Source organism: Aplidium turbinatum, chromosome 2, assembly GCF_918807975.1.
Source record: "Aplidium turbinatum chromosome 2, kaAplTurb1.1, whole genome shotgun sequence".
NCBI lineage: Eukaryota > Metazoa > Chordata > Ascidiacea > Aplousobranchia > Polyclinidae > Aplidium > Aplidium turbinatum.
In genome coordinates this window covers 19,457,239-19,472,347 of record NC_137473.1, presented here as the reverse complement: position 1 = coordinate 19,472,347, position 15,109 = coordinate 19,457,239, and the positions used below count along the sequence as shown (strand labels likewise).

The 15,109-nt window shown below is 37.5% G+C and overlaps 1 protein-coding gene across 1 annotated transcript in view; it reads left to right on the top strand.

Annotated features, from left to right (window-relative positions):
• Window positions 1-7,503, top strand: part of LOC145764595 (neurocalcin-delta-like) — a 35,906-nt gene extending 28,403 nt beyond the window's left edge. Inside the window, exons 3-5 of the mRNA XM_082576224.1 lie at window positions 2,227-2,372; window positions 3,557-3,662; window positions 5,745-7,503. Coding sequence (XP_082432350.1) covers window positions 2,227-2,372; window positions 3,557-3,662; window positions 5,745-5,848 — 356 coding nt within the window. The 3' untranslated portion in view covers window positions 5,849-7,503. The remainder of the gene's footprint in view (window positions 1-2,226; window positions 2,373-3,556; window positions 3,663-5,744) is intronic.
• Window positions 7,504-15,109: the final 7,606 nt, after the last annotated feature.

Below are 15,109 nucleotides of genomic sequence, written 5' to 3'. Positions count from 1 at the left end.
ATTTTCTTCCAGAATTGGACAATACTTTTAGATTTGATCCAAAACCCATTTGGTTGGTTGGTTTTGAATCTTTATCCTCGGACTGACAAAGCCTTGATGGGTTATTCCTGGTAGTTTCGCATACTTGCAGAGGCTCTTGACACAGGGCCGGTTACCGAGATTGGCAGAGTGAAGTTTTCCGATTGTTGCAGAAGAAGTATTCCATTCACTAGGTGCCATTTAATGGAGAGCCGTCCTGAAATGCGTTGCTCAAGCGCACACCCCGAGAGTCGAACTTGCGCCGCGTGATCTTGAGCTGGGCGCGTAACCACTGAGCTAACGGGGCGGATCATGCAAAAACAAAGTACCGATTACCTCTCTTTCAAATTTCAAGAAAAATTTGCAGATCTATTTTTCAACTAAGTTGTGGCTTGAATTTTCTGGAAAAAAGTTTCACACTTTTTGGCTTAGCCTAATGTTAGACCGGAATATACACCATTAGGCCTATATGGCTTAGGAGTGACCGCACTCCTGCCGTTTGTCTCCACGTATATGTGAGTGTCAGTGTTTTCAAAGTTGATAAAATACCGTTCCAGCGCAAATAACATTGAAGCTGCCTTGAGACCAGCATTGACAAACATCGAGCGACGGCTAGACTTGCTTTGTCACAGAGAGCAGTCGCACCCATCACACTGAATAAATGTGTTTACTGTTGTTTGGTTTTGTTTTTAGCAGGCTACAAGGCCTAGTAAAGTAGTAGGCTTCGAGTACGGAAAACTTGCTTTTAGTTTTCGTTCAAATTAAACCTTTCAATATATATCACAAACGTATATTTCGCATTGTTTATTCCTTTAACCGTAAAGGGGGTCGCGGAAAATTTTAGGAGATTAAAAGGGGTCGCGAGCGAAAAAGTTTGGGAAGCCCTGGTTTAGGGTTTACAATGCCCTGTGTAAAAGGGTGTTTATGCCATTTATTGGTATGCGAATCACCGGTATGCGATTTGTGTATTAAAAATTTTTTGTGCACCTCAAAAACCTCTTGAGAAACAAACTTAAGTTTAGATTTACTCCCCAAATTGCTCTGGAAAACCTACTGTAGTTCCAATTGTTGCCATTCAGTAGTTTTGTCACACAGCTTAATTTAAATCAAGACCTGACGGCATTGCCCAATTAAGTGGAAATATATCTTATTTGCTATTTGTAGCAGCAGACCCTCAGAAAGTTGTATCATAGATCGGTTAGAACTCCTGCTTTATGCTATGATGCTCAGTAATTACTTGCACAAAAGAAAGCAATGTTTATATTATCACCGATTATACTGCGTTTTGAAAAGCTTGTTTTACTCTCCATACTACCAACCCACAAAAGTTGTGTGTAGTGTAAATCCATGCATGAATGAAAATGTCACATATGTAGGAAACTGAAGTGAAGTGGCATATAGAACATGTTTTGACCTATGCACTATTGTGGCTATGGTTTTTTGCGGCACGTTTTTGTAGCGAAACCTCTGTTCATTGTATTGTTGCATGTTAGAGCAAGAAATTCAGAGTTTTCTAGTTAAAAAGTGAACAATGGAAGTACAGTAGGTGAGATAAATGCAAACTTCTTGCTCTTTACCATTGAAATGAATGCTATAGGTTGTTTGAATTTTGTTTGTTTAAGTGAAAATCTTTCGTAAACCTATTTATTGTCTCTCCGCATAGGGCACATGCTGGTGTGTTACAAATATAGATTTCTTTCTCGTTTGTCCATGTATGTGAACGAAATATATACTGAGAATTTTTAATGACCAAAGTAGTCCATTCAAAGTTACAAGAGTTGTTACACTATATCAAGCGTTCATCTTACGTTTGCTTTTTCCACCACGCAAACAGCAAGCACTCATCATCGTTGCATTGAGGGTTAGATACAATGCGCCATTGTTCTCGAACATGCGCTGTTCGTACTGCATTTTCATAACTTAATTTTGTCCATTTAGTGATGTTTGTTGTCCAAATCATTCTTACTTCATCGTTAGTGATCTTTTGTTTCCATGAAATTTTTAGCATTTGCCTATATGTCCAGAGCTCGAAGGCATCGATCCGTTTCTCCATTTTTTGTGATCCAAGAGTAGGAACTATCCAATAGTAAACAGATCAATGATATCCTTCCAGTTTGCGTGTGAAATATGGTGAAACAGTGCATGCCTTTTGTAATTGATGTGTTGTTGAAAAAGTAACTCGTATGATTAAAGTTGCATTTGCCACAGATACCATTGACTTCCGTGAGTTCATATGTGCACTAAGCGTGACGTCACGAGGAAAGCTGGAAGACAAATTGCGATGGGCATTCTCTATGTATGATTGTGATGGCAATGGACAGATTTCAAAAGAGGAGATGCTGGATATTGTTCGGGTAAGTATCCGGTTTTTGCTGCAATGCTGTGTTGGAGTTTTCTGAATTGAATTGCTTTGAACGAACTGCTGAATCTTTTTGTATTTTTTTTTTTATAATTTTTTTTTAGTTTATACGTTGCACCATGCTCTACGAAGGTTTACTAAGGGATGCTTGGACAACATCTTTTTTTGAAGTATTTCAAAATAAAACTCCTTTTCATACTTGCCTTATCACTATTCATTGTATGATATATAGAGGTTCTTCAAAATCAGTAGCGAATCCAAATCGTTAAGGTCGCCCAACTTCACTACGTTTCCCAAGTACGGTAGTTTATGTTAAACTGATACATGCCACAAAATGATGAATTTAGAAGTCGGACAAAATGTCAAATTTTAACGAAAAAAAGAAGTTATTATTTATTTATGAATTCTAATCATCTTCTTTAGACGATGAATTCATGTAACAACACCATTGCTGCGTTAGGCCATGTTGCTTCAAAGGATGATTGCAGACGCCATCAGTTAAAGTTCTTTGTCAATAGAGATAATGATAGTCTTGTTACTTGGACAATTTTTGATGAGTTTGATAGATTGAGAAGAGTATAAAAGAAAGTGGCATTATCGCTGCTCTGTGACGCATGCTGCTTAACAAACATACGAACTTTTATGAGAGCTTATGGACTGTTGCGTTGCAAACGTTGCGGAAGAGTTGAAGCTTCAATTAGTTTTTTGCCCACCGACCAGGCGGCTTACTCTTATCCTGAGTTGTTGGACACTTATGCTCCATTTCTTCACATCGGAAACTTTTGTTAAATTGGGTTTAAAATGTTATGCTCTATCTCCATTATCTATGCAAATGTTCCGATAGAACATTGATTTATTAGTAGATTTAAAAAACCAGAAAGTTCCCGTTTAACAGAGTACCACAATCATTACACTGCATCGCGTCGTAAATGGCTGGTTACTAAGTAATCGCACTTCCCTGACGTATACTTACGTGCATGGTGACCTTTCTAGGTCGCTATGGTGTGCGTGGTGAAGACGTTCATCCAAAGAGTGCGCTCTACAGTTTTATTGTTTTTCGTGCAGTTGATGCAATAATGCTATTTTGCGTGTACTTTCTTGTATGTCTATTGAGGGAGACAGTACGTAATATATTCACGTTCACGTAGTACATTTTTTTCTTCATGAATATTTTTTTAGGCGATTTACAAAATGGTCGGAGCGGTTATGAAAATGCCCGAAGATGAATCTACTCCAGAAAAAAGAACTGAAAAGATATTTCAACAAATGGACAAAAACCATGACGGTACGTGCGTCAGCTAGTTTGTCCCGGCCGCGTATGACGCTCACATTGACAAGGTGCTGCATGATTATATTGATTATTGTACAGGGTTAATGATCTTCCTTCGTGAAAGGAATCGTCTTGGAATATAGATATGATCACAAAACATCGTAAAGATTAACTAGGACCCCTTCTGGTCTCTATGCTCCTGAAGAAATGTCACGAACGTGGCTTCATGTGACGTTTAACTTATTACTGTTTGCATAGTTTTATCTTTACGACGCGTCGCATGTGAGCAGCCGGGCATGCCAACATCATAAAACTTTTGAAAAATCTTATAACGGTTTCCTCCTGTACGTGGCAGTTATCGCGCACAAGATAAACCCACTAAACCTGTCTACTTCGCAGAATTGCTTTATTTTAAGAGGAACGTATAAATCAATTTTCTGGTTTGTTCCAATACTTGTGCTTATGACCTATCAATCTCGAGATACAATCCAAAGAGTCGCATACTGCTCATGTGACAATCTTGTATGAAAAGAAAATACAAATGAGTCCCTGTTGTCAAGGCAACAATACAGAAAGACGTAGTCTTGCGTGTATCTACTAGCTATCAGCTCAGTGGCGACTCACGGGCAGAGCAAACATTTACATTTTTGTGGAGTATTTTGGCATCATATCCAAGTACCGTATATAGCTAAGTTGATAAACGATAAAACAAATAATCTTTTTTTTTTGCTTCAAAGAAGCCTGGTCTTCATCTTGAAACATCAGGATCGACCAGTTGGCTGCAGCGACTCCATTTCTTTCTATCGTTAGTATGTTCAATTGTTAGGTTTCTTTTTGTTAAGTCATCCTTTACGGTTTCTTTCCACCTTTTATTTGGTTTTATACTCACTACGTTAGTGCCGAAGGCTTAGTCTAATGCGAACCATATTTTCTCGTTCCCCGATGCTTGGATCAAGTATGGGACTCACCTTTACTTACTTACTCACTACACTATTTCTAACTACCCCAACTCAAACCATACTAAAAAATGAAGGCAGCTCGCTCACAACAATTAGCAACAGAGAACAGCCGGAGGATAAAACACGTCAACGAAGTAACCAATGAAACAAGGAAGACAGTAAACAACATATTGTTACATACTTGAACTGGGATATAGCGTTCATGAAGACAAACATATTTCATAAGTTTATTTTTAGGGTGTACTGTTATGTATGCATGGCATACATAGAGGTTTTGGATATGGTATAAGTTTTGTGGTGTTGACAAATACATATTTTAAGCTGATTATACTTTACACATGAAAAATGAAAATTCCCTCTTACTATGCAAGTGGTGTCAGTTTGACTTGTTTTTCGAAAATGAGTGCATACCATACGGTGCACAAGATTGGGCATTACGATGAGAGGTGAGCTTTATGCCCAAAGTAACATTTTTTTTGCTGCTTGGTAGCCTAATTAGTTACTGTGCTTACCCAAGGTTTGTCTAAGTTATACCACCAAGAGTATCAATGTATCATGTTTAAAAATTTTCACAATTCGTTTAAATATTATACTTGTTCAAATATTGTTGAACTAATATTTACTCTAAGACCACTGCTGTGGGAGTTCCGTGTACTAAAAATAGCCTGAACTATTGACTCAAATGCTGTCTCGCTGTGATTAACACTTTGAAGTTTCCGCTTGTACTTATCACTTTGTACTTTCGCATGCCACTATTACTTCTTTGTTGAAACGTGATATTCATAGATGTGTTGGCTACAAGCTAGACCCATTTTTAATTTTTAGCTAAAATGTTGAAATAAACAATACTTTTTTACAATGCAATGTTTTTATTTTCAACAATTTCTTGTAACTAATTTTATACTTTTATAATTTCAGTGACTGACCTCCGCATAAAGTCCATGGTATTGCGATACGTGTGTAATGATGCTTTTAGCATGAAATAATGTTTTTTTTTGTTCTTTTTTGATATCCGAAGCGTGTGCTTTGTGGACCTAATCCTATCTTCGAGAAATAGAATTAGAGACATCTTTTTCTTAAAATAGAATCATCTTTTTAGAACTTTTATCTTATTCACCAGACACCTATTTTTTGACAGGTTGCATTACGATTGATGAATTCGTAGAGGGAGCCAAGAACGACCCTTCAATTGTGCGTTTGTTGCAGTGCACCCCTGGTGCTGCCGGGGGGTCCGGGATGTAACACTTCAAGTTGTCATTTCTTGACAGATTTTGTCTTTTGTAACATCAGATCTTTTATTTTTTAAGTTGAGATGTTGAAAAGAGTTTGATTTTCCTTTGAAACTTGCCCAGAGTTTATGCAAGCAAGCGTGTGCACTTACCTTGTTGTCACTCCTTCAGATAGCCCAGAAAAGACACATTCATTTTATTCCAGGATTACGGTTAGCACATGCGAGAATTGTATCTTACAAACAAACATGGTTTTTTAATTATCATTTTGTAAAAAAGCGTAAAATTTTGTCCCGTTTTTCTGAATTTTATTGAACAAATGCGCTGCTTCTCTTGTGCAACAGTGTTGTCTGCTTGATATGCGCCCCTTAGTCGGTGCATTTACTTTCAGATTTGTTTGTACAGAAAACTGTGTTGATCTATCATTCTATTATGCTGAGTAACTTCCTCGTCTGGATGCTTTTCAGTTGGATAATTGTTATTTTCATCTGACCTTGATGGCCACCTCCAAACGATTAAAACTAAACATTTTTTAAACCGACAACAAAAGGCAAGATTGAGCTGGCAATTCTGTTTTCTTCGGAGAGCGCTTCGTCATGACCAAACTACGGTCGTCGTGTGAGCTGCTGGGACCGACGGTCTACCCTTTTACGACCCTGATTATCAGATGTCGTCGAATCCATTCCACCTGTCACAACAAAACTTTATTCAACTCTGAAAGTTTTAAAATTGCTTTTAGCATTGATCTCACGTTTTAAAGCTTAATGCGTCACGGACCACTGTATTCAGACGATATAATTGCTCTAAGTGCTTTCATCATTCGGATTTATTGTTTCCATGTCAATCTAGTGGTGGTCATATCATCTAGGCCTACTAATCTCAACTAATCTTGTTTTACGTATATGCACGTTTTATATGGAATTCTTATTCTGCACAACATCACTTTTTACACATTTTCGTTTTCTCAATTTACAGTTTATTGTAAAAAAGAAATTGTAGCTACTTAACTTTCCACACTCACTGATTCATGATTGCTAACCCGAGCTTGTCACTTTGAGTTACAATCGGTCAATAGACGTGGTATGTTCAACACCTTGAGTGAAATTACTTGCCTTATGAGGAACGATATGCTAATTTAGCCTTGATGACTGAACTGTGTGATTGACTCCGCTATATTCAGGACTGTGGAGTCAGAGAGATTTTGGCGTGTCCCGAGTCGCTAAAAAAGACCGACTCTGGCTTAATACAAAGCGATAACCAATAAATTTTTAGTTTGCAATCTTTTTTTCAAAATATTGTTTCATGTTCTCCGTAGCCTATTGGGCTATAAAACTTCACGAGAGAAAAGAACTGTTTGATCTTGTCAGTTTTTGAAAATTGCCTTTTTAATTGCGGACACAACTTAAACTGAAATTGCATTTTAAAAATGTGAAAAAGGACAATTATTTTTAAAGAAAATCTGGCAACACTAAAGTCGGAGTCTTTCATTTTTCGCTTGACTCCACAGCCGTGGTTCTATCCATGACAATTATTTTTCTCGATTTTAGAAGTCTTATATTTATTGTATAATTATATTTTAATAACAGTTGTGTTGCTTATTCTACTGCGGCCCACAACTCCATAATGTTCTTCGATTGAAACAAAAAATTTAAATAAAAGCTAAGGTGAAGAAATACAGTGATGGTATTGCGTCAAGTTATTCCCAACACAAGAATTTCGTAAATTCGAGTCAACTACTTTCTACCTTCAATCCGACTGCACAACGCTATTTCGAGTGCATTTCGCATTTCAGGCACTAAACTTCGAGCTGCAACTGCATTTTGTGCAATAGGCCTACCTGTAGCCAGGCATAAATTTTCGTTTGGTTTATTGCCCCTTCTGCTTTGTGATAGTTTGTTGAAAACGCCAGATTTGTTGCTCAATAATGTGACGTGATCTGGCAAGACCAGCAGCGGTAATTTTATTCAGAAAATTGCGGTGACTGAAAGCTGATTTTGTAGTTTAAATGCAAGACTTCAATTGAAACTTGGCGTAAAAGTGGCGAACTTTAAGCTCTAACCTAAGCTACCACGCTACAGGTTTAATAGATCGCCGTTTTGTCTGCAGTTTCATCATTTCTGCATATGCCTTAATTTATTTAAAAGGACATGGAGAAGGTCGCCTTGCCTACACAGTAGGCTACACATCCTTAGCGTACTTTGCGCTTGATATTACAGTAATTCCTTTAGATCATTTTTTTCCATTCGAATGATCAGATGATCATCGTCGGTTCCGACTCTCGGTCACTCTATAAACCTTTTTCCTATAAACCTTTTTATTCCACTGCTCTCGATTCTTCACAAACTCCTTCACCTCCATGCCCATCCCGCTGACATTCGTCACAGTTTCAAGTTATCTCGTTTTGGGACGTCCCTTCGATCTTCCTCAGCTTCTCATTTTTTCATTCAAATAAATGCTGTTTGATTCCATCTCAAATTTACAATAAACGTAGACTCTTTCCATTCATACCAATGTTAGCTCAGTGGTTACGCGCAAGTGTGCAAGATCACGCGGCGCTGGTGTGACTCTCGGGGTGTGCGCTTGAGCAACGCATTTCAGGACTGCTCTCCATTAAGCGGCACCTAGTGAATGGAATTGGATAATTCCCAGCCAACAACGCTTCAACAATCGGAAAACTTCAATCTAACAATCTCGGTAACCAGCCCTGCGTCAAAAGCCTCGACTACGGTACCAGAAGTAACCTATCAAAGCTTTGTCAGTCCGAGGATAAAGATTCAAAAACCAAAAATAATACAATATATCCTACATCACTTATCTTCACTGGATTGTAGGGTAGGCCTAACTATTAGAAATTGTTCTGAAATTAGGCCTAAGTAGCCTAGCTTATTTCCTCTCGTGTTCTTTTAACCATAAATCCAACGAGTTATGCTATTCTCAATACAATAGCTTTACTATTTATTAACAAAATTACTCCCAATAAAATTTTACCTCGGCCTACTGGACTCATCAAACTTAGTTGGTTTGAATCTTATGACTCTGACTGAGAAAGCTTTTGATGGGTTATTCTTAAGGCTATTGAAGCAGTGTCGGGTCGGTTACCGAGATTGACTTGAGTGAAGTTTCCCTTTGGTGTCTGTGAATTATTCCACTCACTAGGTGCCGCTGAATGGGAAGCAGTCCTGAAATGGTTGGTTTTGAATCTTTATTCTCGGACTGACAAACCCTTGATTGGGGATTACTGGTAGTTTCGCATACTTGTAGAGGCTCTTGACGCAGGGCCGGTTACCGGAATTGGCAGAGTGAAGATTTCCGATTGTTGAAGTGTTGTTGCCGGGGAATTATTCCATTTACTAGATACCGCTGAATGGAGAGCAGTCCTGAAATGCGTTGCTCAAGCGCACACCCCGAAAGCAGAACCACGGTGCCGCTTAATCTTGAGGTTTCTTCTTGTAGCCTACTAAGTCGGGCACTACTAACCACTGAGCTAATAAGCGTCTAAAGTCACTGCAGTTCTTGGTAGTCTGAAAAAACAGTTTCAATCATTTCTTTGGGTATAAATGCAGTCACATAACTTAAATTCCATTGCATTATTTCTGTACGGGTTTTAAGTTTTCATAGGCTACCATTTGGTCCTTTTAGCATTTCTGGATAATGTTATATTTTCCTGCAGCTTCATAGATTTTAAATTTGGTTAAAGGCATACTAAATGAAATTTTCAAACGGGAATTAAGCATTAAAATGCGTAAACTGAACACTCAAGAATACATTTCATAAAAAATTACTGAAAAAAAAATGTTTTCAATGGCGCTGGCAAGGCCCAAAGTCCAGTGTTTCATTTATTTTTTGCAAAATGACCAAGAAGTGGAAAAACTGCTCGAGAATTACGTCACAAGCGACTCCAGCAGCATCATCAAAAGTGTTTTCCGCGTTGGGTTGGAAAGTTTAAACGTGTTGCGTTTCAAGAATTTTCACATTGATTCAAGGCCTGGAAACGTTGAATCCATGTAAAAAATGCTGATTACTCCACGCCTTCTGAATTGCCTAACTGAAATCGTTTCACATGCCTTTGTGGAGTTTGCTTTCAAAAACTTGTTTTTTTTACATTTTCATTTTACATTGATTGAAGGCCTGAATACGTTGAATCTATGTAAAAGAAGCTGATTTACTGTTTGAAGAACAAGATCTGCCATTTGAAACTTACGCAGTAAAAACTCTTGCCCGATCAAGTGATTGCTAGTCGCTTGTGACGTAGACTGTAGGATCGCACGCTTCGCTGCTCAAGCCCATTCCGGTTTTGAAACCTTTGACAAAAGCACGCGCGCAATGGTGGTCAGACCGCAATGGGGCCAAATTTTTTTCAAAATCGTTTTATGATAGCATGTTAAACACAAAGAACGTGGAAAATCGCCAAGTCAGGTTTTTCCTTTAGTATGACTTTCATGAAGGAGTTCACATTGGATAGCAAATTAATTCATGAACATTAGTCAATAGCTTGGAATTTACCTGGTTTATTTTCAAATTCCGAAGTATTTTTAAATATCTTTACTTATTTTGGAGGACAAGGTTAAACTTCGTGTGAAGGACGATTGCTCCTAAAAGCTACATAGTAGGGGGAGACCGGGGCTAGTTGTAACATTTTTTGAATTATTTGTTATATGTCTGTAAAAACAAGTCTGAGCGAATTTTTTGGAGATTAGTTGTATAGGTAGACTATTTACGCATATTATTCCACCTAAAGCCGTGTGATATGTATTAAGGATTTTGAGAAAATTGGCCTAGAAAAACTTCAATCGGGCGTTACAACTTGCCCCGGATCTGGGGCAAGTTGTAATACAGGCAGAGGCAAATTGTAACAGAATATTTTTGCTGCTAATAAATAGCAAACACTTCACTGAACATTAACTTTTGCTCAAGAAAGGTTTATTCACTCCTCAAGGTCAGAAAATGTTCACCAGAAGGTACACACTGAAGCAAAACTGCACACAATATAATAGGCATTTCAAAAAGTCACATTTTTTCTTTACTCCCCACAAAGGTGACAATAATACTTTGGCAATCCCTTGGTACATTGAGAATGCGACCAACCATGGCACTTTTCACACCTGACCCAGTTTTCTCCCGGTCTACTGTTCGAATACGCTCGAAAGACATAGGCCTACAGGTGTTCAATGTTTTTTCTTACAATCAGTAAGCTATCTTAGGTAGGCTAGTTAAATTTACCTTTAACTTTCTTAACCAGTCTGAACAAAGTCACATGGCATATGTTGTAATCTTTGGCAATTTTTCGAATAGACTCATTTCCAGTGATGGCTTCCTCAGCAGCACGTTTTAATACAGCAGGTGGAATCTTCCCACGTTCACTTTTTTTTTATAATTACGCATAATTGTAACAGTAACCAAGTAATCTAGCTCATTTACTGCCAAAGAACATAACACATAGGCTAGCTCTTGTTACATCTTGCCCCAATAGCAGTTAGCCATAAACTGTTCGATATTTCACCAATAAAATGCCACATATTTTTGGTCACCTTTAATTTTTTAAATACCTAAGTAAATGGTTATATCAAAAAAAAAAGGACCAGCCTTCTAGCTTACTTTTTCTTGTCGTAGTAACTACAAGTTTATTTTTCTAAAATTTTACTTTCAGTAGGCAAAACATGCTTTTCGTTATAACTCAACTGTACGGAGAGATATTGAAACGAGGGTTTATCTGTAACTTAGCTACAATACACTTGATAGAGGGCGCAATAGAGAAATACATTTTTCTGTTTAGTTGGGTAGAAAATGATAGTGTTACAACTTACCCCTGTTACTTTTAGCCCCGGTCTCCCCTACATATACCTGCTGCTAATAAGCGCAATCGACAAAAAAACTATTGTAGTCAAGAAACAAAATACTGTGTATTGCCGAATATGTACTTCCACAAAAACACGACAGTGCGCGAAGATCGAATGGTGGAAGATACTTTAACTTCAAATTACAACACAGAAGCAAACTACATAAATAATATACTGACTTTTTCACTTCGTATGATGCAACTCATTTAAAATCATAGTAAATAAAACAGATTGCAATCAAGAATTACAACATTTGGTTTATCATAACACAACGACTTGGACAACTTTTGTTAAAAACTTTAATGTTTAACTGGAATTACTAAATTTTTCGCTAAGTCGAAAGATTCATGCACTGACGTGGACCAGACAAACTATAGGCTACAGCCGCTACACACGTTTTAGGAAGTGCGTATTGCACATAATATAGCAACAGAAACTTGCGAGGTGGTCATGAAAATTAAGACGCCAACTTGGGGCTTGCGGTGACAACAAAGCTTCGATCACCACGTGAGAGGAGCGTCATCTCACATCCGGGTCATTTGTGGCAAACTCTGCTGCAGCATAATGTTGGTCATGGTTGTGGTATGATGACGTGGTCTTACATGATATGAGCTTTAACTGGAAAAAGTACGATAACAACATTGCAAATTGTTTGATACGTGGCAATGTCTCGGCTTTGGCATTGATGATTGCACAACAGTGAGCGACAAGAGCAGCCATATCTGTGACGTTATCTCTCGGATGAACGTCACCCATAACTGAGTAGGTTTGAAATACAAGGTGCCAAAATCAAATACAGAGAACATGAATTTACGTAAAACCAGAAAAGCATGAAGTGATCGCTATATTCTCTGTAGAAAACAAAACTAGATGTGATTGTTTCACTTTGACGTGTAGAAAAGACAACAATAAAAGGCAGCATTTCACATTCACACCAAGAAAACACAATTGTTTGCTACGCAACGGCCCACATTGGTCAGATATCTCGAGGACGTTCAACGCAAACTCAATCCACTCACAAGCTACTAATGTTATCAACAAGTCGATTGTAAGCTTAGCCATTGAAATAGCTATCCGTTTAAGATAATTTTCTTTCGAAAGTGGTTGAAGACACTCGCCCACTAAGCTATAAAAGTTTTCAATTGAATAGAAAATTCAGCTCAAAGGCTTTTAAGAAACTTCTTTTCTCTTGTTCGACAAATTTTCAGCTTAGCCATCAAATGCATCTCTCAGACGTAAAACAAAATGAGTGAACTGAGCTGTTTGTTAAACAATAAATCAATAATTCGTAACAATTTTAGACGGGACAGCTCCACTGCAAAGAACAATATGATGGCAAAACCATTGTGCATCCACAGATTACATCCAAAATTAAAGCAATACCATACGATCACCTTCAAGTAAAGTAAAAATAAAGCTAGTGGAAATTAATTTACCATTATGGCAAGACAGCAAATCAGTCGTTTTTTACATTGATTCAACGTCTTATTTGCTGTCTGGGTAGTAAGTTAAAAGTTAAATCACATCTACGTAAGTTACCAACCATACGATTATTACTAGTTTCGGGAGAGAAAATTGAATAATTGGTTTAACATTTAAGCTGCTTAATCAGCTGCTCCGTAAAGTAGGTTTACAAGAACGCGCAAAGTCTGTATACATGCGATCGTGGCGTTTATCCATTGGAAGATTTGGGCATCGCATGTGTGACAGAGAACCATACGAACAAGCAGAATAGACCACGCAAAAGGCCTGAGTCAAGACATGTCGATGCTTTCAAAGTTAGTTTTCGTTAAATACCTTTAAGTACCAGAATGCCCGAGAAATATTTGGCTTCAAACCGATGATCATCAACCTAGGTGTCCACACTCCACAACTCACTGTTGCTCAATGAAACTAACATACACAGAGCGACAGAAACAATTTACCGATATGATCTATTGATCTACAACAAAGAAAAGAACGGAGGTTGGTGGTATTGTGTGTACGCACAAAAATCAACATTGTTGCAAATTTCTAAAAATAGCTTCACAGCAGTTCAAGGCAGAAACTGGCGATTTATTTTGTTACAGCAGTCATTCAAAATGATCCTATTTAACAAAATGTTATGAACAGTCTCTCTATACTTATAATGCTATTGGATAATAAACTTGAAATTGTAGTTTCTTGCATTGCTAAAAAATTTGCAAAAACAATTGATAACGCTTGAGAAAGTGTAGCACTTTATGCCCATGGTAAGCTGACACTGAGATTTTCAAGCGCATAACGAACAAACTTACTGGGATTTTGGAATGAAACATAGCCAATTTTTTACTAAGATTCAAATTAAAACAGACCAAAGATTTAAAAAATGAGCATCCAAAATATTTTTTTTCAAAACCTCTAAACGCTGCTAATAGAAAATTTGAATCTTGATTGAGAATTTTAAATGACTCTAATAATATAGTAGGCCGTTGCTTGTCACTGGGATTGCTAACGCTTTACATGCTTCCGGAAGGATGACACTTAGTCTTAGTGGTCGAAGTAAAGTGTTTAAAAGTTGTGTTTTACGTGTAATTCAAAATGCTTTCAATGTGGTGTATGTCAAAGATTAAAACTTAGCTCTCCGAATCGCGTCAGTATCGGCGTGAGACTGTGGGTACCTTCAAAGGATTCATTGAATTCCAAACAAAGGACAGGTTAGCACATGTGGCTAACTTCCGGCCCAGCACATTCCCCGTCATATCCTCACACATGAAAGACCTCACATACCAACGACATTGTATGCACTGGTTACAACAATTGGAAGTGGGGGGAAATAAATCGCTGTTAAACAAGAATGAAGCAACGACGGGAAGATTTGAAAAGATTAAAGTAAAATATTTGATTGCAAACTGATACGCACATATTACATACGAGGTGGATACCAAAAGAGCAGCTCCAACATATCTAAATAGATCTGATAACTTTAACTGATTTTATTATGGAGTAGTAAAGTAATGGAGCACTTCTGTTTAGCTGGCACTTTATTGCAGAATTAATATGCTTTACGTCTCTAATGGAACAAAACCTCGTCAGAGGATATCGTCCTAGTCTAGTGGGAAACAGGTTATTGGTTAAGTTTTGATAGAAATTTTAACAAACCAATCCTGGTTGTATAAAGCTAAAACCTCAATTGCTAAGGTAACAGGGATCAGTAGTCAGTAGATGTAACAGAAAATATATTTCGCACTTATTCAGTGCATCTTCAGTTCTGATAAAGGGCAGTTAAAGCCTACAAGTAATGTTTTAAATAACATTACAGTGACGCAATAATGTCAAAACATGAGCGTAAAAATTGAAAAAGCATAAGCGTAAATAAACAATTTAAATATTTAAGTAAAATATTTACGCTTATGCTTTTTCAATTTTTACGCTCATGTTTTGACATTATTGCGTCACTGTAATGTTATTTAAAACAT